Source organism: Scyliorhinus torazame, chromosome 6 (assembly GCF_047496885.1).
Source record: "Scyliorhinus torazame isolate Kashiwa2021f chromosome 6, sScyTor2.1, whole genome shotgun sequence".
In the NCBI taxonomy this organism is placed as follows: Eukaryota; Metazoa; Chordata; class Chondrichthyes; order Carcharhiniformes; family Scyliorhinidae; genus Scyliorhinus; species Scyliorhinus torazame.
In genome coordinates, this window is record NC_092712.1 from 258,087,912 (window position 1) to 258,114,296 (window position 26,385).

At 48.3% G+C, this 26,385-nt stretch overlaps 1 protein-coding gene across 1 annotated transcript in view; it reads right to left on the reverse strand.

Moving 5' to 3' along the window:
• ranbp9 (RAN binding protein 9) overlaps positions 1 to 26,385 on the reverse strand; it is a 176,763-nt gene that overhangs the window by 43,728 nt on the left and 106,650 nt on the right. The window contains exon 5 of the mRNA XM_072509589.1: positions 2,171 to 2,193. Coding sequence (XP_072365690.1) covers positions 2,171 to 2,193 — 23 coding nt within the window. The remainder of the gene's footprint in view (positions 1 to 2,170; positions 2,194 to 26,385) is intronic.

Here is a 26,385-nt window from a genome sequence, read left to right on the forward strand (position 1 = left end):
ATGGTTGTGGTTGTTGAGGTCAATCATCACAGTCCCAGGACATCACTGCAGCAGTTCCTCAGGGTGATGTCCAAGGTCCAACCATCTTCAGTTCAAAAAAGACTTTCCTCCCTCCATCATTAGGTCAGAAGTGGGGATGTTCTTTGATAATTGCACAATGCTGAGTACCATTCGCAGCTCCTCAGATGCTGAATGTCCATATATAGCAATACCTGGACAACATCCAGGCTTAGCCTGATAAGTGGCAGGTAACATATGCGCCACACACATACCAGGAAATGACCATCTCTAACAAGAGAGAATCCAACCAACTCCTCTTGACATTATACCCCATTATCAACATCCTGGGCGTTACCATTGACCAGAAACTTAACTGGACCAGCCATATAAGTACAATTATTAGAGGTCAGAGGCTGGAAATCCTGCATAGGTAACTCGCCAAAGCTTGTCCACTATCTGCAAGGAACAAATCAGGAGCGTGATGGACCAGCCCAGAAAACAGGAGGTTGGATGCTTTTACAACATGCATGTTGGACATCAACTGGAAGGGCAAAGCGACCCCGAGTGAAGTACTGAGTAAGAGTAAGCTTTTATATTGGATAGTGTCATGTGAGAGTACCCTTTAAGAAATAAGTGTTTAAGAAATGTACCTTTAAGAAATTGAGCTGCTCATGTTACTGGGGTGATGTCAGAGTGTGGGTGGAGCTGAGCTCCACTTCTGCTTTTTAGTTTCAGATTGAGAAAGAGCTTGGGTGTGTCTGTGTTTTTCAGTGAGCTGAATCTGAAGTTAAAAGTGAGCTGCACTGCTGTTGATCTCTGCCATCAAAAGACTATCTATTAATCATTTGGTGAATTCAGAAGAATTATAAATGTTTTCAGTCTTGAATGTAAACCCTAATGTGCTCCTGTTGGAAGGTTTGTTAAGCCTTTTGGATGTTAAAAGGACAGCATACAGATTACTTAGTGTTGTATTCTTTGGGAGGTGTATTTGATTTACTGGTTGCTAAGAAATTCACTGTTTGTTTTAAAAAGGTTAACTTGAGTTCATAGAATAAACATTGTTTTGTTTTAAAAAACCATTGGTCCATTTTCTGCTGTACCATACCTGTAGAGTGCGCTGTGTGCTCCCCATACCACAATCTATTAAAAGTTGTGGGTCAGGTGAACTCCATGATACACTTTGGGATTCTCTGAACCCTGACCCATAACAATAGCAGTTCCATTACCTTCTGATGGTACAAGTGCAGCCAAGAAAAGACTGTGGGAAACAGGAGGGAGCATAGGCCCAAACTTTCCTAAAATATTTAGTAACTGTCCATTTTGAAAGAGAAAGATTCCAGACAACTCGGATATTAAACTCAACTATTAATGATAAATGTCAAAAGGAGATTCTGGAGAGATATTCCTGCTTTCAGAAATATGCATCGGACCCATTAGGCCACAATTTGTGCTATTCTCATTCCTCCTCCATAATATCCCCCAAGCAAAGCCTTCAATTTGTCAAGTCCATTGAATACAATAGTCACAAACCGTTCGACAGAAGAATCCCACCCTTGAAGTACAAACAACTAGAGGTCTTATATCGAAGCTGCTGCCCTGAAGTATTAATTAATTCTGGAGTGAAGGGTAGGACCGAACCTCATGATTTCTCTGTGAGGGCCGTAAATGTGACTTAAGTTTGGTAATTCATTCCCATCAGAATGATCAACAAGAATGAAGTAAAAAGGTGCCAAAATGCATGACACATCATGACAACAGTTTTTGTGCACCCAAAAAAAATTCAGACTACCCAAAACTTAAATGAAGCAACATAAAACAAGACAATGTGGAGATTTAGTGCTTAAAATATTTGAAATCAAGTCGAATTAAGAGTCAGTTGTAACAGGAATCTGTCACAGTTATAAAATTATTCAGTCACCCAGCTCAAACCTTTAGAAAAACATATGTGAACAAGAAATAAAAATGGAAAATGCTGGACACTCTCAGGTCACGCATTTGTGGAGAGAAACAAGAGTTAACATTTCAGGTCGCTGATCTTGGGTGCTGCCTGACCTGTTGAGTATTTCCAGCATCTTCTATTTTTATTTCATATTTCCAGAATCTGCAATATTTTGTTTTTGTGTACATAAGAGCAAGCTTAGGAAAAATATTGTGAAAATAATTCTCTTACCGGTAGATCTGTAAAAGCAATACCTGTGGCAAAAAGAAAATATCAGCATGTAAGTAACAACAGACCTCTCGTGTCTTACTAGTTTTCTGTACAAGCATGAAAGTCTCACTTCTCAATGACTACTATTCTCAAGGGCAAACCAGTATTAGCACTGCAGGATTCTTAGATTTTACTCAGTCCTCATATGCAACTCTTGGTGTCGATTTAATTGGTCTAGCATTATGTTGAGCTGTTATTTTCAACTGGTAGCTCTGGTGTCATTTCAGATGACTCAGTTTGAAGATGACCAACTAAATTACACCTGCCCACCTAACAATATGAACAGTAATCTGTTGCAACAAAATAGCTCAAAACCAATATTGAAGCAGCTTTACTAAAGTGTGCGTTATACATCCTATAATTGATATTAATTTAAATTTGTGTATCAAATTCTCCCAAATTTCTCCTGTAAACATCAACCTATTGTTGGGGTATGCTCCCATGACTGTCCTCCAGTCCCTTGCGCAAAGTGGTAATTATTCACTTATGTGCTGATACCTAAAGTATTGACTGACTGAAAGCCAAACAGAAACCAGATTTCCAAACCTCACAAGCACTTCCAACTGTAGAGCAATAACCAGTTTTTTTTTTTTTTTAAATAGAAAATTAGGCCAGAGGCAAACAGCAACCTTACCCTCCATCACCACCAGAAAGCCAGCTCACATCAAACAGTTCAGTACTAATCAAGAATGTTCGGTCTAAATGGCTCAGCTGCTCACCAAGCAATCAAGGTCAAGCTTTGGATTTCTATTAATAGGCAAATATTTGAGTAGCATTTGCATTTTGCTGGCCAGCAGCTGATGCAAAAAGCATGCGTCTCCTTACAAGTGCCTACACACCGTAATTGAAACACTTATGGAATTAATGGATGGCGATGGGTAAACCAAAAAAAAAGTGGCTCTAAAAGCATGCCAGATTGAAAAGAGTTTCTTTTAGGAACTTAACTGAACGCACCAAGAAGTACCGAAAACTCTTCCACTACACTAAACACACACACCACACACACAATAGAATAAGTTAAAAGTGCAGAACCCACTCCATCCAGATGAAATTTAAACCACCTGAAATTAATATTTTCTCCATAGGTCGCTTCAGTCCAAGGTTAGGATATAACTGTTCTTTTAAAAAAGCAAATCGAGTGATATGAACTATATTTTAAAACATTTGCGATGGCACCAAAATTACAGGTTCTAGCTCTTGTGCTATCTTTTGTTATCTGACATGGTCCTTCAAACAGTATAATGAGCTTAAATTATGGTTAAAAAAGTCAAAGACACTTCCGGTTGCGGCGATGCACTAAGCCGCACGTTTCGGCAGCTCCCGTTCTAACGGACTTTTGGGCTCTTTTCGGGAGCCCCAACGGAAATTTTTTCAGACCAAACCCAGTGTGGGGTGACGAAGCAAGGAGTCCCCCCTAGTGTGTATGGAAAAGACCAGTGGCAGTGGCCAGATTGCGAAGGATCCTTTGGAGCAGCGGAGAGGAGAGAAGGAAAAAGCAAGATGGCGGCGGATGGAGCCCAGGCGACATGGGGCCCGGACCAGCAGGAATTCCTCCGACGGTGTGTGGAGGAACTAAAGAAGGAGGTGCTGGCGCCGATGTTATTGGCAATCGATGGGCTGAAGGAAACACAAAAGGTCCAGGCGATAGAGCTCCGTGGAGTGAAGGCAAAGGCAGCCGAAAACGAGGATGAGATACAGGGCCTGGTGGTAAAAACAGAGACGCATGAGGCGCTACATAAGAGATGTATCGAAAGGCTCGAAGCCCTGGAGAACAGCTCGAGGAGGAAGAACCTCCGGATTCTAGGTCTCCCCGAAGGAACGGAGGGAGCTGACGTTGGGGCTTATGTGAGCACGATGCTCCATACGCTAATGGGAGCTGAAGCCCCATCGGGCACCCTGGAGGTGGAAGGGGCTCACCGGGTCCTTGTGAGAAGACCAAAGGCGGGAGAACTACAAGGGCGATAGTGGTGAGATTTCACCGCTTCACGGACAGAGAGGCTGTTTTGAGCTGGGCCAAGAAGGTACGGAGTAGCAGGTGGGAGAATGCGGTGATAGGAGTGTATCAGGACTGGAGCGCGGAGGTGGCGAGAAGGAGGCCGAGCTTCAATCGGGCCAAGGCGGTGCTTCACAGGAAGAAAATAAAATTTGGGATGCTGCAGCCGGTGCGATTGTGGGTCACGCATCAGGGCGAGCACTACTACTTCGAAACGGCGGATGAGGCATGGACCTTCATCCAAGAGGAGAAACTGGACTAGAACTGAGAGACTGATGTTGGGGGGGAAACAACGAGGTTGTGGTACAGAAGTGTAAATTGGGGAATGGGAGGTTTATAGTATTGAAACGATAGATGGGGAATTTCTCTCCTCTAGATGGGGGGACACGGAGAAATGTGGGCGCCGGTGGAAAAAGGGACTAAGAGTGCGGATGGGGAATGAGGGAGATGCGCCACAGGGGGCGGGGCCGATAGGAAAGCGCGGCGTTTTTCCCGCGCTATGGAGGTGATGGCGGGAAGATAGGCGCAGGAAGGAAGAGAGTTCCACATGCAGGGGGGGTCAAAGAGAGAACGGGGGAAGCCGGGGTCAGTTAGAGTTAGCTGACTTTCGGAAGCATCATGGGGGGAGTAACCATGCTAGATGGGGATCTAGCGGGGGGGGACTAAACTGGGTTCCTGCTGCTGAGTGCAAGGGGGAGCTGGCAAGAGAAGAGGTGGTCGGGACGGGAAGGCGCTGCCTGGGGGATGGGTGGGTGCGCGGGACCCGGACCGGGGGGCTGGCCTAGAATAGGGGATGGCTAGTCCGGGGGGGGGGGGGGGGCAAATCCGGCTGATCACGTGGAATGTGAGAGGCCTGAATGGGCCGATTAAGAGGGCCCGGGTGTTCGCGCACTGGCGATACTGGTGGGGAAACGGGTGTCGTTCGAGGCTAGGAATATAGTGGTGGATAACAGGGGTAGATACGTGATGGCGAGTGGTAGAATCCAGGGAAAGGAGGTCGTGCTGGTAAATGTATATGCCCCGAACGGGGATGACGCGTGATTTATGAAGCGGATGCTGGGACGTATCCCGGACCTGGAGGTGGGAAGCCTGGTAATGGGGGGGGGGGCGGGGGGGGAGACTTCAATACTGTGCTGGACCGGTCTAGATCCAGGACAGGAAGGCGGCCGGCAGCGGCCAAGGTGCTTAGGGGGTTCATGGAACAAATGGGGGGAGTGGATCCGTGGAGATTTGCTAGGCCGTTGGCCAAAGAGTTCTCCTTTTTCTCCCATGTCCACAAGGTATACTCCCGGATAGATTTCTTTGTTCTGAGTAGGGCACTAATCTCGAAGGTGGCAGGAACGGAGTACTCGGCCATAGCCGTTTCAGACCATGCCCTGCACTGGGTTGATCTGGAATTAGGAGAGGAGAGGGAGAAGTGCCCACTCTGGCGACTGGATGTGGGACTATTGGCGGATGAGGGCGTCTGTGGAAGGGTGCGGGGATGCATTGAGAGATACCTGGAGGTCAATGACAATGGCGAGGTCCAGGTGGGGGTAGCATGGGAAGCGCTGAAGGCGGTGGTTAGGGGAGAGTTGATCTCCATTAGAGCTCACAAGGAGAAACAAGAGGGCAAAGAAAGGGAGAGATTAGTGGGGGAGATTTTAAGGGTGGATAAAAGATATGCGGAGGCCCCGGACGAAGGACTATATAGAGAGAGGCGAAGACTTCAGACGGAGTTTGACCTGCTGACCACAGGAAAGGCAGAGGCACAATGGAGGAAGGCACGGGGGATGAGATACGAGTATGGGGAAAAGGCGAGCCGGCTGCTGGCCCACCAACTTCGCAAGAGGATAGCGGCGAGGGAGATTGGGGGAGTTAGGGATGAAACGGGAACTACGGAGCGGAGAGCAGGGAAGGTAAATGAGGTGTTTAAGACCTTTTATGAGAGGCTATATAAGTCCCAACCCCCGGGGGGAAAAGAGGGAATGCAACAGTCTCTGGACCAACTAAGGTTCCCGAGGGTGGAGGAGCAGGAGTTGGCAGGTCTGGGGCACCAATTGAGGTGGATGAGGTGACTAAAGGACTGGGGAACATGCAAGCAGGGAAGGCCCCGGGACCAGACGGGTTCCCGGTGGAATTCTACAGGAAATATGTGGACCTGTTGGCCCCGCTGCTGGCGAGAACCTTTAACGAGGCCAGAGAAAGGGGGATACTACCCCCGACAATGTCGGAGGCGACGATATCACTAATCCTGAAGTGGGATAAAGATCAGCTGCAATGCAGGTCATATAGGCCTATCTCACTCCTAAATGTAGACGTCAAGCTGCTGGCAAAAGTGCTGGCGACGAGGATAGAGGATTGTGTCCCGGGGGTGGTGCATGAAGACCAGACAGGGTTTGTAAAGGGGAGACAACTGAATGTCAACGTTCGACGGTGGCTGGGGGTGATAATGATGCCCCCAGCGGAGGGGGAGGCAGAGATAGTGGTGGCGATGGATGCGGAGAAGGCATTCGATAGGGTAGAGTGGGAGTATTTATGGGAGGTGTTGAGGAGGTTTGGGTTCGGGGAGGGGTTTGTCAGATGGGTCAGACTCCTATATGGGGCCCCAGTGGCAAGTGTAGTCACAAACCGGCAAAGATCGGAGTATTTTCGGCTACACCGGGGAACAAGGCAGGGGTGTCCCCTGTCCCCATTACTGTTCGTGTTGGCAATTGAACCACTGGCCATAGCGTTGAGACACTCTAAGAAATGGAGGGGGGTGGTTAGAGGAGGAGAGGAACATCGAGTGTCACTCTACGCAGATGACTTACTGCTATATGTTGCGGACCCTGTAGAGGGGATGACAGAGGTTATGCAGATATTGAGGGAGTTTGGAGATTTTTCGGGATACAGGCTAAATATGGGGAAGAGCGAGCTTTTTGTAATACACCCCGGGGACCAGGGAAGAGGAATAGACGCCCTGCCGTTAAGGAGAGTGGAAAGGAGCTTCCGATATTTGGGGATCCAGGTAGCTAGGAGCTGGGGAACTCTACACAGACTTAATCTGACGCGGCTGGTGGAGCAGATGGAGGAGGATTTCAAGAGGTGGGATATGCTGCCGCTCTCATTGGCGGGCAGAGTGCAGGAGGTAAAAATGATGGTTCTCCCGAGGTTTCTTTTTGTGTTTCAATGTCTCCCCATTCTGATCACGAAGGCCTTCAAGAAAATAGACAGGAGCATTATGAGTTTTGTGTGGGCAGGGAAGACCCAGAGGGTAAGGAGGGGGTTCCTGCAGCGCAGCAGGGACAGAGGGGGATTGGCTTTGCCGAGCCTGGACGACTACTACTGGGCCGCCAATGTGGCGATGGTTTGTAAGTGGATGAGCGAGGGAGAGGGGGCGGCGTGGAAGAGGCTGGAGACGGCGTCCTGTAAAGGAACGAGCCTAAAAGCGCTGGTGACGGCGCCGCTGCCGCTCTCCCCGAAAAGGTATACCACAAACCCAGTGGTGGTGGCAACCTTAAGGATCTGGGGGCAGTGGAGGCGACACAGGGGGGTGACGGGTGCCTCGGTGTGGTCCCCGATCAGGAATAACCACAGGTTTGTCCCAGGAAAGATGGACGGAGGGTTCCAGAGCTGGCAACGAGCAGGAATTAGGAAACTGAGAGATTTGCTTATAGACAGGACGTTTGCAAGCCTGCGAGCGCTGGAGGAAAAGTATGAGTTGCCCCCGGGGAACAATTTCAGATACATGCAAGTGAGGGCGTTTACGAGGCAACAGGTGAGGGAATTTCCGCTGCTCCCGACACAGGGGATCCAAGATAGAGTGATTTCCGGGGTATGGGTTGGGGAGGGCAAAGTGTCTGAAATATATCAGGAGATGAGGGACGAGGGGGAGGCGATGGCCGAGGAGCTGAAGGGAAAATGGGAAGAAGAGCTGGGAGAGGAGATTGAGGAGGGTCTGTGGGCTGATGCCCTAAGCAGGGTAAACTCCTCGTCTTCGTGTGCCAGGCTTAGCCTGATTCAATTTAAGATTCTACACAGAGCACATATGACGGGAGCAAGACTGAGCAGGTTCTTCGGAATGAAGGACAAGTGCGGGAGGTGCTTGGGAAGCCCGGCGAACCACACACACATGTTCTGGTCGTGCCCGGCACTGGATGAGTACTGGAGGGGAGTGGCAAAGGTGATCTCTAAGGTGGTGAAGGTCCAGGTCAAGCCAGGCTGGGGGTTAGCGATATTTGGGGTAGCGGAAGAGCCGGGAGTGCAGGAGGCGAAATAGGCCGATATTTTGGCCTTTGCGTCCCTGATAGCCCGGCGAAGGATCTTACTCAAGTGGAAGGAAGTGAAACCCCCCCCCGGCGTGGAGGCCTGGATAAACGACATGGCAGGGTTCATAAAACTAGAACGGATGAAGTTTGCGTTGAGAGGATCGGCTCAGGGGTTCTCCAGGCGGTGGCAACCGTTCCTTGACTATCTCGCGGAACGTTAAGGGAAAATAGATAGTCAGCAGCAGCCCGGGGGGGGGGACACTATTTTTTTGTTACTTTGTTAGTTCACTATATTATTTAAATAATGTTATTTATCAGTTACTGTACTATTTTTATGTTGATTTGTAAAATGGAAAAATTCTGTTTGAAAACTTTAATAAAATATATATATTTTTTTAAAAAGTCAAAGACTTCCCACCAAGAAATGTGCATGCCCTTGGAAGGAAGTGGTAAGAACCCCATAAGCCTCACCTTCATTTGCAGGCTCACATTCTAACATTTTGACAGGTATTATTTAGAGCCCAAATTAGAACTTAACTGTGGTTTTCTTTGTGTTGCTTATTTAGGGTGGTTGGCGTAGTATTCCACAAAGACCACAGTGTAGCTTTTACTTAAAGCTATGATTTTATTTACACTACTAAACTGGGTTTTGACACAGTCCTTTTAGAATACAAAATTGATCAATAATATCTAACTATACTCATCTACTACTAATCTCACTCACTGGTATAAACTGTAATCTAACCTTCTCACACTAGCTGCTCTTATGACCTTCACTAGCTATCTCCTGCTTACACTCCTCCCCAAGTTCTAGCATCACTGCCTTATATAGTATCTGCAGCTCCCCCTAGAGGCTATTCATGGTACTACATTAACCCTTGTAATGCTTATAGTTATGATAATACCACACTTACCAGGTTTGTGGAGAAAGATTCGCCTACATACATTTCTAAATGAATTCCTTGAGAAGCCAAAACCATTTTCTGGTTATTTTTAAGATAATGTTACATGTTGCTGGAGAGACCAGAAATAATCAAATACAAGATCAAGTTCTAAAAGATGTTGGGAAAGAAGCCCAACAATAAAAATCTCACTGAAAATTTCAGACGGTTATTGGCTAGCCAAAGTTCAAGCGATTGAAGTCTTGGTCCCCAGCAACCCAGGAGAGCCTCAAGTACCCTGGTGTTGTTATAACATGAGCAAAATTCACTGCCTTGCTCAAGATTAAACAGGGCTACCAGCCTTTTCCCCAATCTGACATTATGGCGACATCTAAGGTGGACTCGCCTTAGAGTGGATACCAGGACAAGAAAGGGATTGACAAATAGGCCAGTTCCTGCACACATGCTTTTAATTGAGTTTCTTTTACACCAGACGTTTTCAAAGTGCAGGTCACAACCCATGGGTACGTCATGGGTACGAGTCGGGAAAGTCACAGGGCGATCGGTCGCAGTGTTCCCACGGTGGTCCCGATTGGGGGAGAAGCGTCCAACAGTCGCTACCGGCATATTTATCAAAAATGGTCTGAGACAACTACTGCTGGGCGGCAAATATAGCCATGATAAGGAAGTGGGTCGTGGGGGAGGGGTCGGTGTGGGAGCGGGTGGAGGTGGCCTCATTTAAGGGCACAGGTTTGGGAGCATTGGTAACAGTTCCTCTGCCGTTCTCCCGGCCCGGTACTCACAAGCCCGGTGATAGTGGCTGCCCTGAGAGCTTGGATGCAGTGGCAGAAGCATATGGGAATGGATGGAGCATCAGTGTGGGATCCAATTTGTGGTCATCACCGGAAAAAATAGATAATGGTCTGAGCCGCACTGTTCAAGCAAGGGTCGGTCTTCAGTCTTATCACTCCTGTTCCCAAGCAGAGATTGCACTAACAAACCTTCATGCCTTGAAGCAATTACTGTTCTTTCACATGCTGAATTCAGAAGATGACGATAGTGATGGAGGCTCAATTCAGCATGTACAGAGCAGGACAGTTCCCTGGCATCGCTAAAGCAAGGGGCGGATGAGCCTCCAGACTGTGTAGCCTGTTGTCAATGTAACATCTGACAAAGTTCTGCAGCATCAGGTAAAGTTAGCCAATGGGACTCTGGAAGAATCAGAAGCTCAAGCAAGGTGTTAGTGAAAGTACTAAACCTACCTGTCACTTTACACCAGAGACAGCTCACATTGAGCGTAGCACAGCTGAAGAGCATGGGCCAGGCTCTGCAACAGATGATGATAGAGAAAGGTTTATGATGCCCCAGAAGATTATGCAAATGAACATCGGTCACTGGGGAGCAGCCCAACTCCCAATAGAGATGAGAGGTCAGAGTCACAAGCTTGTGAGTCAGGAGATTGAGTTGGAACATTACAGTCAGCAGCATCACATGACAAATGGGAGACAATTAATGCAGTCTGTTTAGATAAAGAATCTAGCAGATGCTGTTTTGGAACAAGGATTCTTGGACCCGATCCCTCAAAGCTCCAACTAACTCTATATTTTGGAGATACTTGTGGATCCAAATGTTGATTCTGTAATTGCCATTGGGTTCTGTGTCATTATTGGGACTTCCTGCCGGTTACTGGTGAGTCCTGTTTGCCGATGAATCCTGCTGGTGACCAGTGTATTCCAGAACAGTCGATATAATCGCCTTTCCTTGTGTACACACACATCTCTCCAGATTGTAAAACTGATCTCAAATCTCCAAAAATCAAATATACAGAAAGTTAGCTTGGAGTTTGAGGAAATTGATATGTTTATTTCTATCCACTTGCAATGATAAATGAAATCTTTCGGTCATAATTTTTATTTTTGTAGTCTGTAGTGAGCTGATTTGAAATCTGGTCATTGCATGGAATTCAAAACAGGGGGCAGTGGAATAGGAGTGAAAGAGAGAGTTACTACAGTGTGTGTGTGTATATATATATATATATATATAATATATATATATAAATGATGTGTGTGAGAGAGAGAGAGAGAGGGGGGGGGAAGAGAGGGGGTGGCACAGAGAGAGGGGGAAGAGAGAAAGAGAGAGATAGAGAAAGAGGGGGGGAAGAGAGAGAGAGAGAGAGAGAGAGAGAAAGCAAGAAAGCAAGAGAAAACGAGGAAGAAGAAAGAGAAAGAGAGAAAGGAAGAAAGAGAGAGAGAGAGAAATAAAGAACTAAGGAAAGAGAAAGAAAAAAGAAAAAGAGAGAAAGAGCAAGAGAGAACGAAAGAAAGAATAAAAAAGAAAGAGAAAGAAAGAGAAGGAATGAGAAGGAAAGAGAAGGAAAGAGAAAGAGAGAGCGAGAGAGTGAGAAAGAGAGAGAGAGAGAGAGAAAGGGAGAAAGGGAAAGAGAGGGATAGAGAGAGAAAGGGAGATGAGGAGGGAGAGGGGAGGAAAAGAGAGCGGGGGAAGAGAGAGAGAGAGAGAGAGAAAGAGAGGGAGAGGGAGAAAGAGAGAGGGAGGGAGAGAGAGAGAAAGGAAGAAAGAGAAAGAGAGAGAGAAAGAAAGGAGGAAAGAGAAAGAGAGAGCAAGAGAGAAGGAAAGAGAGAAGGAAAGAGAGAAGGAAAGAGAGAAGGAAAGAGAGAAGGAAAGAGAGAAGGAAAGAGAAGAGAGAGAGGAGAGAGAGAGGAGAGAGAGAGAGGAGAGAGAGAAGGAGAGAGAGAAGGAGAGAGAGAAGGAGAGAGAGAGAGAGAGAGAGAATGAGAAAGTGAGAAAACGAGAGAAAGAGAAAGGGAGAAAGGGAAAGAGGGATAGAGAGAGAAAGGGAGATGAGGAGGGAGAGGGGAGGAAGAGAGAGAGGGGAGGAAGAGAGAAAGAGAGGGAGAGAGAGAGAGGGAGAGGTAGAGAGAGGGCGAGAGAGAGAGAAAGAAAGAGAGAAATAGAGAAAGAGGGAAAGAGAGAAAGGAGAGAGAAAGAAAGAGAGAAAGAAAGAGAGAAAGAGAGGAAAGAGAGAAAGAAAGAGAGTAGTGTGAGCATGTACGTGTTATGACAGCTGGCATACAAGAGGGTGTGTGTTATTGCACAATGTAGTAGCTATGGCATAGCTCCCGGAAGCCCAGTCAGGTTTCAGATCCATGGTGAATTTGCTGCTGTTAAACTGATCAGCTGTAGAATCAGGGCTTGGGACCAAAGCTGTTTTTCTTTGGGGCAAAACCTTCACATGGAGGAAAGCAGCAGATAAAAGGACAGGTTATTGTTTTAGTCTGTCTGATGAATGGTGAACTTTCGAACCTGTCTTTGCCCTGAGCATGCTGTTCGTTTGCCGTATTATTTTGAAATTACTTGCAAGTACATTTACTTATTTTTATATTATTTTTCAATCGCTCATTTCTCACTGACAAGGAAGTGTTGGAACAATAAACCATTTGATTACTAAAGTAGAGCTGGTTTCTGAAACAAGATGTTGGAAATGCTGCAATCCTGAGCACAGGTGCTGACCAACTCTGTCAGAATTTCTGGTATGTTTGGGAAATCAGATGAATTTAGAGCCTCCCCCTCCCCAGGACAATTATCTATAGTATTATTTGTCTCAAGAACTTTATGACACATTTCATTCAATTTTATCCAACTTTGTAAAATAGCATCTCATGTAAGATTTAGCAAAGACATTATATTACTTGAAAAAATATGATTCTGTTTTGGGATCTGGGTTTTAAAAAAAGGATATAATTATAATGTTTCAATATAATTTTTAAAACTTTGGGGCGGCATGTGGTGCAGTGGTAAGCACAGCTGCCTCACTGCGCCGAGAACCCAGGTTCGATCCCGGCCCTGGGTCACTGTCAGTGTGGATTTGCACATTCTCCCTGTGTCTACGTTGGTCTCACCCTCACAACCTAAAGATGTGTGGGGTAGGTGGATTGGCCATGCTAAATTGCCCCTCAATTGGAAAAAAAATAAAGAATTTGGCACTTTAAATTTAAAAAAGTAATTTAAAACTTGTGGTGGAAAAATAATGGCAATCGCTGCCACCTTTTAAAGAAGAATGAAATGAGGTGGCAGCAATGAGCAGGTCACGCGTCCTGCACATACACTTGATGTCAAGCGCCCTGTATGTACATGCTTTTGGTGCCAAATCACCGTAGAGCTCCTTCCATTTTGTAGCTGCTGCCAAGCAAGGCACGAGGACTGTGCCGATTACGAGAGAAGGCCAGAGACACAAATAGACAGTGTATCTTCTGGCCAGGATCTTGCAAATGAATTTGCTGGAGAAATGAATCTGCTTGGGGTGGCATGCTGGCACAGTGGTTAGCACTGCTGCCTCACAGCGCCAGGGATCCGGGTTCGATTTTAACCTCGGGTGACTATGTGTGTGAAGTTTGCACTTTCTCCCCGTGTCTGTGTGGGTTTCCTCCGGGAGATTTAATTTCCTCCTAATTTCCTCCCACAGTCCAAAGATGTGCAGATTATTGGCCATGCTAAATTGCCCCTTCGTGTCCAAAAGTTGGGTGGGGATAAAGGGCTAGAGCAGGGATTTGGTCTAGGTAGGGTGCTCTTTCAAAGGGTCAGCACAAACTCAATGGGTCGAATGGCCTCCTTCTCCAGTGTGGGATTCTACGATTCCATGAGAGCTGCTCAGAAGTGTCCACAGCAGGACTGAGCAGTGCTAGAGTAACCTCTGTAGAGAGTTCCAGGGCTTCTGGTTAACAGTCTGCAAAGAAGAAACGTAACTCAGGACTAATGGAATACAAAGATGATTACTTGAGGTACGGTTTTGTCAATTGTGCCAATGGAAGTGTGTTTATAAGCAGGGTAGTACTAGCAAATGAAAGAAGTTTCAGATTTTGAAAGAGAAGGGGTGGGTGAAAAATTCCTTTTGAAGTTGAGACCCCAGAGTTAATTAATGACTTACAGGTCACTCCAAATGTAAAAACTACACTGCTATACCTGGGGCTGGATTCTCCGAGCTTCCGTACTGAAATCACGTTTGGCGTGGGGGCAGAGAATGGTATTCCACCTGAAACTTTGACCGGCGCCGCTCCGCGATTCTCCAGTCCCCAGAGAATCGCTCGGGAGTCTCTTGCACACGAACTATGTGGCGCGGATAGGGGGCCATTGACGGAGGCCACCCCCACGATTCTCCGCACGAAATCAGGAGAGTTCCCAACGGCGTGGTTCTAGCCACCTAACGGTCGTCGGGTGGCGACTGCGGACTCAGCCTGCAGCCGCCCTGGTGGGGGGGGGGAGGGATCGTTCACCGGGGCGGGGCCTCATGGACGGCCAGGGGGGCGATCAGGCGTCACAGACCCGCAGGAGCACATGATCTCGGGGAGCCTACATTTTTGGTGCCGCTCCGTGGTCCAAGTCCGCCATGTCCCACGGGGCGGCCGTTGCAGGCCGCCGTCGTGCGCGGACCCCCGACCAGAAGTGCAAGGCCCCGTATCCGCAGCCAGAGCTGCTTTCTTAAGGAAATTCCAGAGTGAAACGCCAGCGTTTTTACGCTGGCGTGGGGACATAGCCTCATTAATGGAGATTCCAGCCCACGATCTGTGATGGCACATTAAAAACACGCCAAAAACCCATGAGGCTGGCACCATTCTGGAATAGAATCCCCCAAGAGTATCCAGGGCTGAGTAAAACAAATATTTTGTTGCTATTGCCCTTCACGACGACCTACATGTGCAAGGGTGGAGTTTCCATTCTCACAAAGATGAAGATAGCACAAAGGAACTGGCTGAAGTCTGCATCTGATATGCACATTGCCCTCTCCTCCTGTGAACCTGATTGCAGCGAGATCGTGAGGTCAAGGCAGGTTCCCCCTTCACATTAAAGGTAAGCGAACATGGCATGTGGCGCAAGGGTTGGCCGCTATGGGTCGTGAAGGTCAGCCAGTTGGCAAAAGTGGGTCCCAGGAAAAAAACGTTTGAAAAACACTGTTACACTGTACACTTCCCACAAACACCATGCAATTAAAGTGGGTGGCTTCATAGTGTGTGCATGCACGTGTTTGAAAACATACAATTTTTAAAAAACATATATACTTGGTGAAGTGCTCAATCCAAAACATCTGTTTCAGCTAATGAATTTTGCCAATTACAAAAAAAACAATTAGCAATGATCTCACAGCTATTAAATCTAATGCTTTCCCACTACTACATCTGGATCATTTATTTTAAAAATGCATTAGCACCGAGAGCAAAAAGGGCGACGTCAATTATCTTTTCTGGATGTTCAAGATACCCAAAAGTCAAGGTCAGGGGTAGGTGATCTTGCATCCCAATGATCTAAAGAAATTACACTTGTTAAAATATATCCCTTTGGATTTCTGGTGACGGCCATGGAGGAGTAGGTCGCACATTTGATAGCTCCCGCTTGTGACGGAATTTCTGGACCTTTTCTCCCATCTTTTTCAGAATTTTACTGGATAAATTGGTGGAGAGTGAGACGGTGAGGAGAAATCCCCCACTAGTGATAGAGAATTGGACTAGAAGTGGCCGTGGAAGAAGACAAAGTTCAACAAGAAAAACACTGGTAGAGCCGGCAATGCGGGAAAACAATGGCGGAGAAGCAGGCCCGCGGGGAGACGGCACAGTGGTCGGCGGAACAGCTGGCGAAAGTTTTTTGAAGAATGCTTCACCAAGAAAGATACGCTGTGGGCAGCACGGTGGTGCAGTGGGTTAGCCCTGCTGCCTCACGGCGCCGAGGTCCCAGGTTCAATCCCGGCTCTGGGTCCCTGTCAGTGTGAAGTTAGCACATTCACCTCGTGTTTGCGTGGGTTTAGCCCCCACAACCCAAAGATGTGCAGGCTTAGGTGGATTGGCCATGTTAAATTGGCCCTTAATTGGAAAAAATAAATTGGGTACTCTAAATTTAAAAAAAAAAGACATACTGGACCCGATTAAGGCATCGATTGATCAGGTGGTACAGGGTCAAGAAACCCACATGCGTGCGATTCAGGAGGTGGAGAAAAAGGTGGGGGACACCTCATGTTTGGAACGTTAAAGGGTTAAATGGGCCGGTCAAGAGGGCTCGCGTGTTCGTGCATTTGAGGGGACTGAAGGCAGAAGTGGCATTGTTACAAGAGACACACCTAAAGGTTACAGATCAGACTAGATTGAGGAAGGGGTGGGTTGGCCAGCTATTCCACTCCTGGCTGAACTCAAAGACCAGGGGGGCAGCGATATTGATTAATAAACAGGTGGCGTTCGAGGCAGGGAGAACAGTGTCAAATATGGGGGGGCAGGTACATAATGGTGAGTGGGAAGTTGGAGGGGATGCGGGTGGTACTCGTGAATGTATATGCTCCAAACTGGGATGATGTGGAATTTATGAGGTGGGTGCTAGGTAAGATCCCAGACCTAGAGTCACATAACTTGATTTCAACACAGTCATTGATCCAGAATTGGACCGGTCAAAATCCAGGACAGGGAGGGTGCCAGCCGCGGCAAAGGAATTGAAGGGGTTTATGGAACAGATGGGGAGAGTAGACCCGTGGAGGTTTGGACTGCCAAGAGCGAAGGAGTTTTCTTTCTTCTCCCATGTCCACAAGGTATACTCTCGGATCAACTTTTTTGTTCTGAGCAGGACTCGAATACCGGGGTTGGCGGATACCGAGTACTCGGCAATCACAGTGTCGGATCATGCCCCACATTGGGTGGAAATACGGGTTAGTATGGAGAGAGGACAACGCCCATTATGGAGGCTGGATGTGGGGTTATTTTTATTTTTAAAAATATTTTTATTCTCCTCCTTTTTCACATTTTCTCCCGCATTTACACCCATCAACAATAATCAGCAAGATATGTCAATCCCCATAATAACAACGATCCCGTCCGCCCACCAACCGCCAAACATCAGCCCGCATGTTTACATAAACAAATGACAAAAAGGAATCAGGGATTACCCAGAGTCACCCTTAATCTACACAGCACCCCCCCCCCACCAGCACCCCCCCCCCCCCACCCCCCCCCCGCCAAACTAATGTTCGATGTTATCCAGTGCTTGAAAGTGCATAATAAATAGTGCCCATGACTTGTAGAACCCCTCCGAGCTTCCCCTCAGTTCGAACTTAACCTTCTCAAGGGTCAAGTATTCCAACAGGTCTCCCTGCCACGCCAGGGCACTGGGTGGAGAGGCTGCTCTCCATCCCAGCAGGATCCGCCTTCGGGCGATCAACGAGGCGAAGGCTATGATATCTGCCTCCGCTCCCGTTTCCAACCCACCCCGAATATGGCATCCCGGGGAACCGGGTCCAGTTTCACTCGCACCACCTTGGAAATTACCCTAAACACCTCCTTCCAGTACTCCCCTAGCTTTGGACAGGACCAAAACATATGAACGTGATTAGCGCGCCCCCCACCCCCCGCAACGCTCAGACACATCCTCTACTCCTTCAAAAAATCAGCTCATTTTCGCCCTCGTGAGGTGTGCTCTATATACCACCTTCAGCTGTATCAGCCCAACCTCGCACATGAGGTGGAGGCATTCACTCTCCGGAGCACCTTACACCAGACCCCCTCCTCTATAACCTCTCCCAGCTCTTCCTCCCAGTTTGCTTTTATCCCTTCCAGTGGTGCCTTATCCTCTTCCAAAATAGCTCCGTACACCACTGACACTGCCCCCTTCTCCAGTCCCCTCGTCACCAACACCTCCTCCAGCAATGTGGAGGCCGGTTCCTCTGGGAAGCTCTGTATCTCCTTTCTGGCGAAATCCTGAACCTGCATGTACCTAAGCACTTCTCCCTGCTCTAGCCCATACTTCGCTTCCAGCTCCTTCAATCCTGCAAACCGACCCCGAAGAAACAAATCCTATAGCGTCTTAATCTCCTTCTCGTCCCATTTCCGAAAACTTCCATCCCACCTCCCTGGCTCAAATCTGTGGTTCCCCCGAATCGGCATTTCCCTTGACCCTAAACCCAACCTGAAGTGTTGGCGAAACTGCCTCCAGATTTTCAATGAAGCTATTATTTACGGACTCCCTGAATATTTCCCCGGAGCTATCGGGAGCGGCGCTGTTGCTAGTGCCTTCAGCCCCGACCCCCTGCACAAACTCTCCTCCATTCTGACCCACTGAGAATCAACCCCTCTGGCCCAGCTCCGCACCTTCTCCACATTCGCCACCCAGTAGTAGTACAACAGGTTCGGGAGACCCAAACCCCCTGCCTGCCTTCCCCTCTGTAGCAGCATCTTTCTCACTCTGGCCACCTTCCCTCCCCATATGAATGAGGTAATCCTTCCCTCAATCTCCCAGAAAAAAGACTTTGGCAGGAAAATCAGTAGGCATTGAAAAATAAACAGGAATCGCAGCAACACATTAATTTTAATCGCCTGTACCCGACCCGCCAGTGACAGAGGAAGGCCGTCCCACCTTGCCAGATCGGCTTTCACTCTCCCCACCAAACTAGTGATGTTGTACCTGTGAAGCCTCCCCCACTCCCAGGCAACCTGCACCCCCAGACACCTAAAATTAGTCCCTCCTCTACAGAATGGCAGCCCCCCTTCCCTGCCCCCACCCCCGGCCGAGACTCTTGTCCAGGTTCAGCTTGTACCCCGAGAAAGACCCAAATACCTGCAGTAGCTCCAATATTCCTCCTATCGAAGCACTCGGTTCCGACACATACAGCAGCAAGTCGTCGGCATATAAGGACACCCTATGCTCTATTCCCCCCCCCCCCCCCCCCACCCCCGCAGTATTCCTTTCCATGTTCCCGAACTTCTCAGTGCGATGGCCAACGGCTCAATCGCAAGTGCAAACAGCGGGGGGGGGGGGGGACATAGGACATCCCTGTCTCGTCCCATGGTGGAGAGAAAAGTATCTCGAACTGATATTATTTGGGCGGACACGCGCCTTCGACTCCTTATATAGTAGCTTTACCCAGTTCACAAACCTTGGTCCAATCCCAAACCGCTCCAGCACTGCCATCAGGTACCCCCATTCTACCCGATCAAACGCCTTCTCGGCGTCCAATACCACAACTACCTCTGTTTCCTTCCCTTCTGCCGGTGCCATAACAATGTTCAAAACCCTCCTAATGTTCAAAAACAGCTGCCTCCCTTTCACGAACCCAGTCTGATCCTTCCCCATCACCCTCGGGAGGCACTCCTCCAGCCTATCCGCCAGTACCTTAGCCAACACTTTTGCGTCCACATTCAGAAGTGATATGGGCCGATACGACCCACACTCCGTCGGATCCTTATCTTTTTTTAGCAACAGTGAAATCGATGCCTGCCCCAAGGTTTGCGGCAACACCCCCTTCCCTATCGCCTCCTCAAACATCCCCACCATCAGGGGTGCCAATCTATCCTTAAATTTTTTTCTAATATTCCACTGGAAACCCATCCAGCCCTGCCACCTTCCCAGACTGCATCCTCCCCAGACTGCATCCTCCCAATCGCATCCTTTATCTCCTGCTCCACTATTGCTCCTTCTAATGTAGCCCTGTCCCCCTCCCCTAGCCTCGGGTACTCCAACCCATCTAGAAATTCCTGCATCTCACGGTCTCCCCCGGGCGGCTCTGACTTGTACAACCTCTCATAAAACTCCTCAAAAACTGGAGCCACCACCAACTTCCCTGCCCTATCCTTCACCTGAAGAATTCCCCTTGCCGCTGCCTCCCTCCGAAGCTGACCTGCTAATATATCTCCATGTTCATAAACTGTACCCCTTGCTCCTCTCAGTTGGCGCACCGCCTTCCTGGTGGACAGTCGGTCGAAGCTTGCCTATAGTTCCTTCCTCTTTTCCAGCTTTGCTAGGTCCCCATCCTCTGCATACCTTATATCTACCTCCAACATGTCATCTATTACCCTCTGCCGCTCCAACCTCTCCTCTTTGTCCACCCTGGCCTTAAACAAAATTACCTCATCCCTCACCATCGCCTTTAGAGCCTCCCAGACGACTGCCTTCGACACCTCACCCGTACAATTGAAACCTACATATTCCTTAATTACCTTTTCAATTTTCTCACAGAACACTCGGTTCCCCAAAAGCCCCACATCCAGTTTCCACCCCGGTCTCTGCGCTGCCCCCTTCTCCAGCACCATATCCACCCAATGTGGAGCGTGATCTGACACTGCAATTGCAGAGTATTCCGACCCCTTGACTCCAGCCAGCAAAGCCTTCCCCACCACAAAAAAGTCGATCCGCGAGTATACCTTATGGACCGCTGAGAAAAACGAGTACTCCCGTTCCCTTGGGTGCAGGAACCTCCAAGGATCCACCCCTCCCTTTTCCACCATTAGCCCAGCCAGCACCTTCGCCCCCCTGATGGGACCAGCAAGCGCGGCCGTGATCTGTCCAACCTTGGCTCCTGCACCGATCTGTCCAACCTTGGCTCCTGCACCAAGTTCGAATCCCCCCCCCCCCCCCCCCCCCCCCCCCCCCCCACAATCAGCTCATGCGTGTCCAAGTCGGGAATAGCCCCAAACACCTTCCTCGCGAATCCCACATCGTCCCAATCGGGACCGTATACACTTAACAGCGACACTAATTTCCCCTCCAGCGCCCCTACCACAATCCCATATCTACCCCCCTGATCTGCCACCACCTTATCCATCTGGAAGCGTACCCTTCTGCTGACCAACACCGCTACCCCTCGAGCCCTTCCATCAAATCCGGAGTGAAACACTTGGCTAACCCAGCCCTTTTTAAGTCTCACCTGGTCCTTCACCCTCAAGTGAGTCTCCTGCACCATTGCTACATCGGCTTTCAAACCTTTAACTAACACCACACACACACACACACACACACACACACACACACACACACACACACACACACACACACACACACACACACACACACACACACACACACACACACACACACACACACACACACACACACACACACACACACACACACACACACACACACACACACACACACACCCTTTCTTATCAACCATCACCATACCACCGGGCCGTGCTCCATAAGCCTGACCCACCCCTGTCCATTGTCAACATCGAACCCCTTCCCCCCCCCCCCCCCCCCCCCCCCCTCCCAAGAACCCCGCCTACAAAAACATCCCCCAACATCCATCCCTCCACCCCCTCTTGCTTGCCTCGTAGGCCCATTGAAGCCTGCTATTCAGGCCCCAATGTCTGCAGCCCTCCTCTCACCTTACCCCCGTTCACTAACTGACTTTAGTTAGCTAGCGTGGGTGGCTCCCTCCGCCAAGACCTCTCGCCCCCTTCCGCCCAGTCCCAGAGAAAGAAACTCCAAAACAAACCCAACAATCTAACCCCTACAATTCACTAACATAACATTTAACCGTCGCAACACAGAACGCCATAAACTTGAACTCTGTAACAATGCAAAGAGAAGTAAATTTCAATACAAATCAGTAAAAAGAAAGTTGTAACATTTGTACATTTTCCAGCCACTCAAACACAGTCTCTCTTCCAGTTCCGCTCTTCACGTCTGTCCCAAGCCTTCTGCCTTCACGAACACCTCAGCCGCCTCCGTTGTCTCAAAATAAAAGTCTCTGCCATTATATGGTACTCTCAACTTCGCCGGGTACACCACACCAAATCGCACCCCCTTCTTGTACAAACCCACCTTCACTCGCCCAAACGCCGCTCGTCTTTTTGCCAACTCCACCGTCAGGTCCTGGTAGATCCGAACCGCAGTACCATCCCACAGCACCTCACGCTCCTGCTTCGCCCAGCTTTAATACCTTCTCCTTCATGCAAAACTTATGGAAGCAGATAATTACTGCCCTTGGCGGCTCGTTCACTTTGGGCTTCGGCCTTAATGACCGATGAGCTCGGTCTAGCTCGTACAGAGTGGGGCTCTCACCCTCCCCCATCAGCTCCGCCAACTTCTTAGCGAAGTATTGCGTTGGCCTTGGGCCCTCTGTCCCTTCGGGCAAGCCCACAATTCTCAAATTGTGCCGCCTTGAGCGGTTTTCCAAGTCTTCCAGCTTTGCTCGGAATCCTCTGTTAACCTCCACCACCGTCCACAGCTTGTCCCCCATCAAGGTGACCTGGTCGCTGTGTCGTGTCACGGCCTCCTCCACCTCCTTCATCTTCTCACCCTGCTCTCTCACCTCGGCCTATGCCTTTGCCACCTCCACCCTCATCGGACCGATTGCCTCCTCCACCAATGACCTCAACACGACCGCCGCCTCTTTCCTCAAGGCCTCCATGTGCCTCACAAACTGTTTTTCCAACTCCCCCGCCATCACCTCGGTCATCTTCTCCACCGCAAGTAGTGCGGCCCCGCCTTGCAGTTCGGCTTCCACCATCCTCTCAACACTTTTGCTCGTCTTCTCCTTCGGCGGCGAACCCGTGTTTCCTCCTTTCTTCGATGCTGCTCTTCGCATCCTTTAGCGGCTTGTTTTTTTTAATCTTCTTTCTATTCTCCTCTCTTCCCCTTCACCCTCCTGTCCTTCATCAATCTGACATTCTTTTTTTGAAAAAAAAAGGGGGAGAGAAAAAAAAACTTTCACCAAACTTCCTTAAGCCTTCTTTCTTTCTCCTCTGCATTCATCCAGAGCTCCCCTGGGACCAGGCTTCAACTTTCTTTCTTCTTCCTAGGTGGGAGCCATCCAACGTGGAGCACCCTCCCTACATAGTGCCCTGGCCTCGGGCCTGCCGCCTCAGCCTCCTCGTAGCTCCGCCCCCGCTGCTCTAACCTGCCACGCCGGGCCCAGCACCTCAGCCCCCACCGCCCGACACCCTCGCGGGGTTCTTCGCCGGTTTTTAAACCGGCCCCGCTGGCTGCTCGTGACGGCCCCCAAGGCCGACGATAGTCGGGGAGTGCGTGAGGACTTGGGAATTTCCCCGAAATCGCCGCGAATCGCGGCCACCGGCAGGAGCTCTTGTTGTTGCGGCCGCCCTGCTCGCCCATGCCACCGGAAGTCTCGATGTGGGGTTATTAACAGATGAAGTGGTCTGTGGGCGGGTGAACAAGCCCATCCAGAAATACCTGGAATTAAATGTTACGGGGGAGGTCTCTGCAGCAACGGTGTGGGAAGCTTTGAAGGCAGTGGTCAAAGGGAAATTAATCTCGATACTGGCCCATAAAGAAAAGGTGGAACGAGTCGAGAGGGAGAGGTTAGTTGGGGAGATACTTCAGGTGGACAGGAGATATTCAGAAGCCCCGGATGCTGGATTACTGAGGGAGCGGCGGAGGTTACAGGCGGAGCTGGGGCTGTTGTCTACAGGGATGGCGGTGGAACGGAGGAAGGCAAGGGGAGCGGTGTATGAGTATGGGGAAAAGACAAGTAGAATGTTAGCGCACCAGCTCACATTCAGCTCACCCGATCTACAATAACCATCGTTTTGTACCGGATAGACTGGATGGCGGGTTCCGGAGATGGCAGGGAGCAGGAATTGGGAGGATGGGAGATCTATTTATAGACAGGAGCTTACCCAGCTTGAAAGCTTTGAAGGATAAATTTGAATTGCCAGCAGGGAATGGGTTTAGATATCTGCAGGTACGAGATTTTTTGAGAAGGCAGGTTCCGACCTTCCTGCTCCTGCCACCACGGGGGATACAGGACAGGGTAGTTTCCAGAACATGCGTGGGAGAGGGGATGGTATCAGATATCTACCAAGAATTTATTGAGGCAGAGAAAACTCCGATAAAAGACCTAAAGGGCAAGTGGGAAGACGAGTTAGGGGGAGAGATAGAGGCGGGTTTGTGGGCGGATGCCTTAAGCAGGGTTAACACATCCTCATCATGTGCCAGGTTTAGCCTGATACAGTTCCAAGGTAGTCCACCAGACACACATGACGGTGGCCCGGATGAGCAGGTTATTCGGGGTAGAGGACTGGTGTGCAAGGCGCGCGGGAAGTCCGGCGAATCATGTCCACATGTTTTGGGCATGCACGAAGCTTAGATGGTTTTGGCAGGGTTCGCTAAGTCTATGTCCACGGTACTCAAAACACGGGTGGTGCCCTGTCCAGAGGTGGCGATCTTTGGAGTGTCGGAAGAGCCGGGAGTTCAGGGGGCGAAAGAGGCTGACGTCTTGGCCTTTGCCTCCCTGGTACCCGGAGACAGATCCTACTAATGTGGAGGGACTCGAAGCCCCTGAAATTAGAGACCTGGGTTAGTGACATGGCTGGGTTTCTCAGTCTCGAGAAAATAAAGTTCGCCCTAAGAGGGTCAATTGTAGGGTTCACCCGGAGGTGGCAGCCGTTCGTCAACTTTCTCGGAGATAATTAAAAGGTCAGCAGAAGCAGAAATCTTGTTTTATTGATGGGGGTGTGAAGAATGTGATGGGGATGGAAATGTTTATTGTACTATGTTTATGTTGCTGTTTTGTTATTATTATGTAAATTATAAATACCCTAATACAAATATTTTTTATATATATATATATATATATATATATCCCTTTGAACGCTCTCCTTAAACTACTGGGCACAAAGACAGGCTGCCTCAACTCTGCAACAATGTGCAACACACAATGTACCACCAATGGGTAAAATCTGCATTAACCAAAATTCAGAATGATAAAAAAGTGGCATATAATTTTTTTATTTGATTCCTTCAAATTTGAGCATCTCTCTCTCTCTTAAAACCTATCTGGCTCAGCTGAACAAGTTGAGAAAGCCCTCACACTTGATAAGTCAGGAGTATTTTGGCAAGTCATTTCAAAAAATAAGAGAAAGGACGGATTTCAACTCCTTGAGCTCAGAGAATCAGAATTGAGGCTCAAGTATAAATTGAACTTCAAGAATAAATGTCAGATATGGTACCACTAAAGTAAAACAGTCATGGACTATGTTTTTGGGAAGGGGGGGGGGTGTAAAACAAAATACAAAAAAGCTGTCCCATCACACGAACTTCAGTAGGTAGAAAGTGATCCATGCTGGTCCAAGATTAGAGGGAATCTACCTAAACAAAATTTCAAAATAAAAAAAACAATGGCATTCTACTCCTTGGGATGACATTGCAATGAGTGATAAAAATATCCACTAATTGTCATGTACCTAACCCTCATAAAACTTATTTGATATAAGTGAGCAATAAGGGCAGCATGGTGGCACAGTGGTTAGCACTGCTGCCTCACGGCACCGAGGACCCGGGTTCAATCCCAGTCCCGGGTCACTGCCGTGTGGAGTTTGCACATTCTCCCCGTGCCTGCGTGGGTCTCACCCCCACAACCCAAAGATGTGCACGGTAGGTTGATTGGTCATGCTAAATTGCCTCTTAATAGGAAAAAAAAAAATTGGGTACTCAAAATTTATTTAAAAAAAGATTTAGGTGAGCAAGCCAAGCAGGTTGAGAGTATTTTAGCAAGTAGTGAAGAATAGATGCTGGCAGTTCTCCTTTGGTTAAAGTTTCTTACCTGCACAAGATTACTCGAGAGTCTTTCATTAAATTTACCTGGACCTGTAACAAACCAGAAACTTCTCCCTTTTTGGGAGTAGCAGTCCAAGAGATTTACCTGGGCCAGATCTTGCGCACAAGAAAGTCTTCCTCCCTTGTCTCTACGATCAAAGCATCAAGCCCTCATTTTGCAGTAAACAAATCCAACATGATCAAAGTTTCTTGTTTGAGCTCGAAAAGAAATCATAGTTTCAGAGCCGTACAAGTAATAAGAGCCCGGTGAAGAGCCTTGGCAGTTTCCCATGACAGATAGTGTCCAAACAAATAATTTTAATAACAAGGTGGATTGAGAGTAAAATGTATTTTTTTTTCATAATTTAGTGTGGAAATGCTAATCATGCAGTGAGATCTTTAACCACCAGACATTAAGTTTGGTTTATTATAACACCATCTATTCCTCCAAAGAAATTGTAAAACAAAAAATATGTAAACATAGATTTCAGACCACATTAACCAGGAGGGCTGATGTGAGAAAATACAAAGGAGTGAAAGCATGCTCTGACATTGCAAAATCCACCCCTTTTCCCAAATCAAATTAATCTAATTAGCTCAAAACCTGGGACTAACACATTGTTAAAAAAAATCTTGCATCTTCATCTTTGTCTCTATGCTAATAAGCCTATGTACAATGTATTTTGTCCAACTTGCCGAGAGACAACAACTTGTATTTCTATAGCATTCCTCATTTGCAGAAAGATTCTTTAA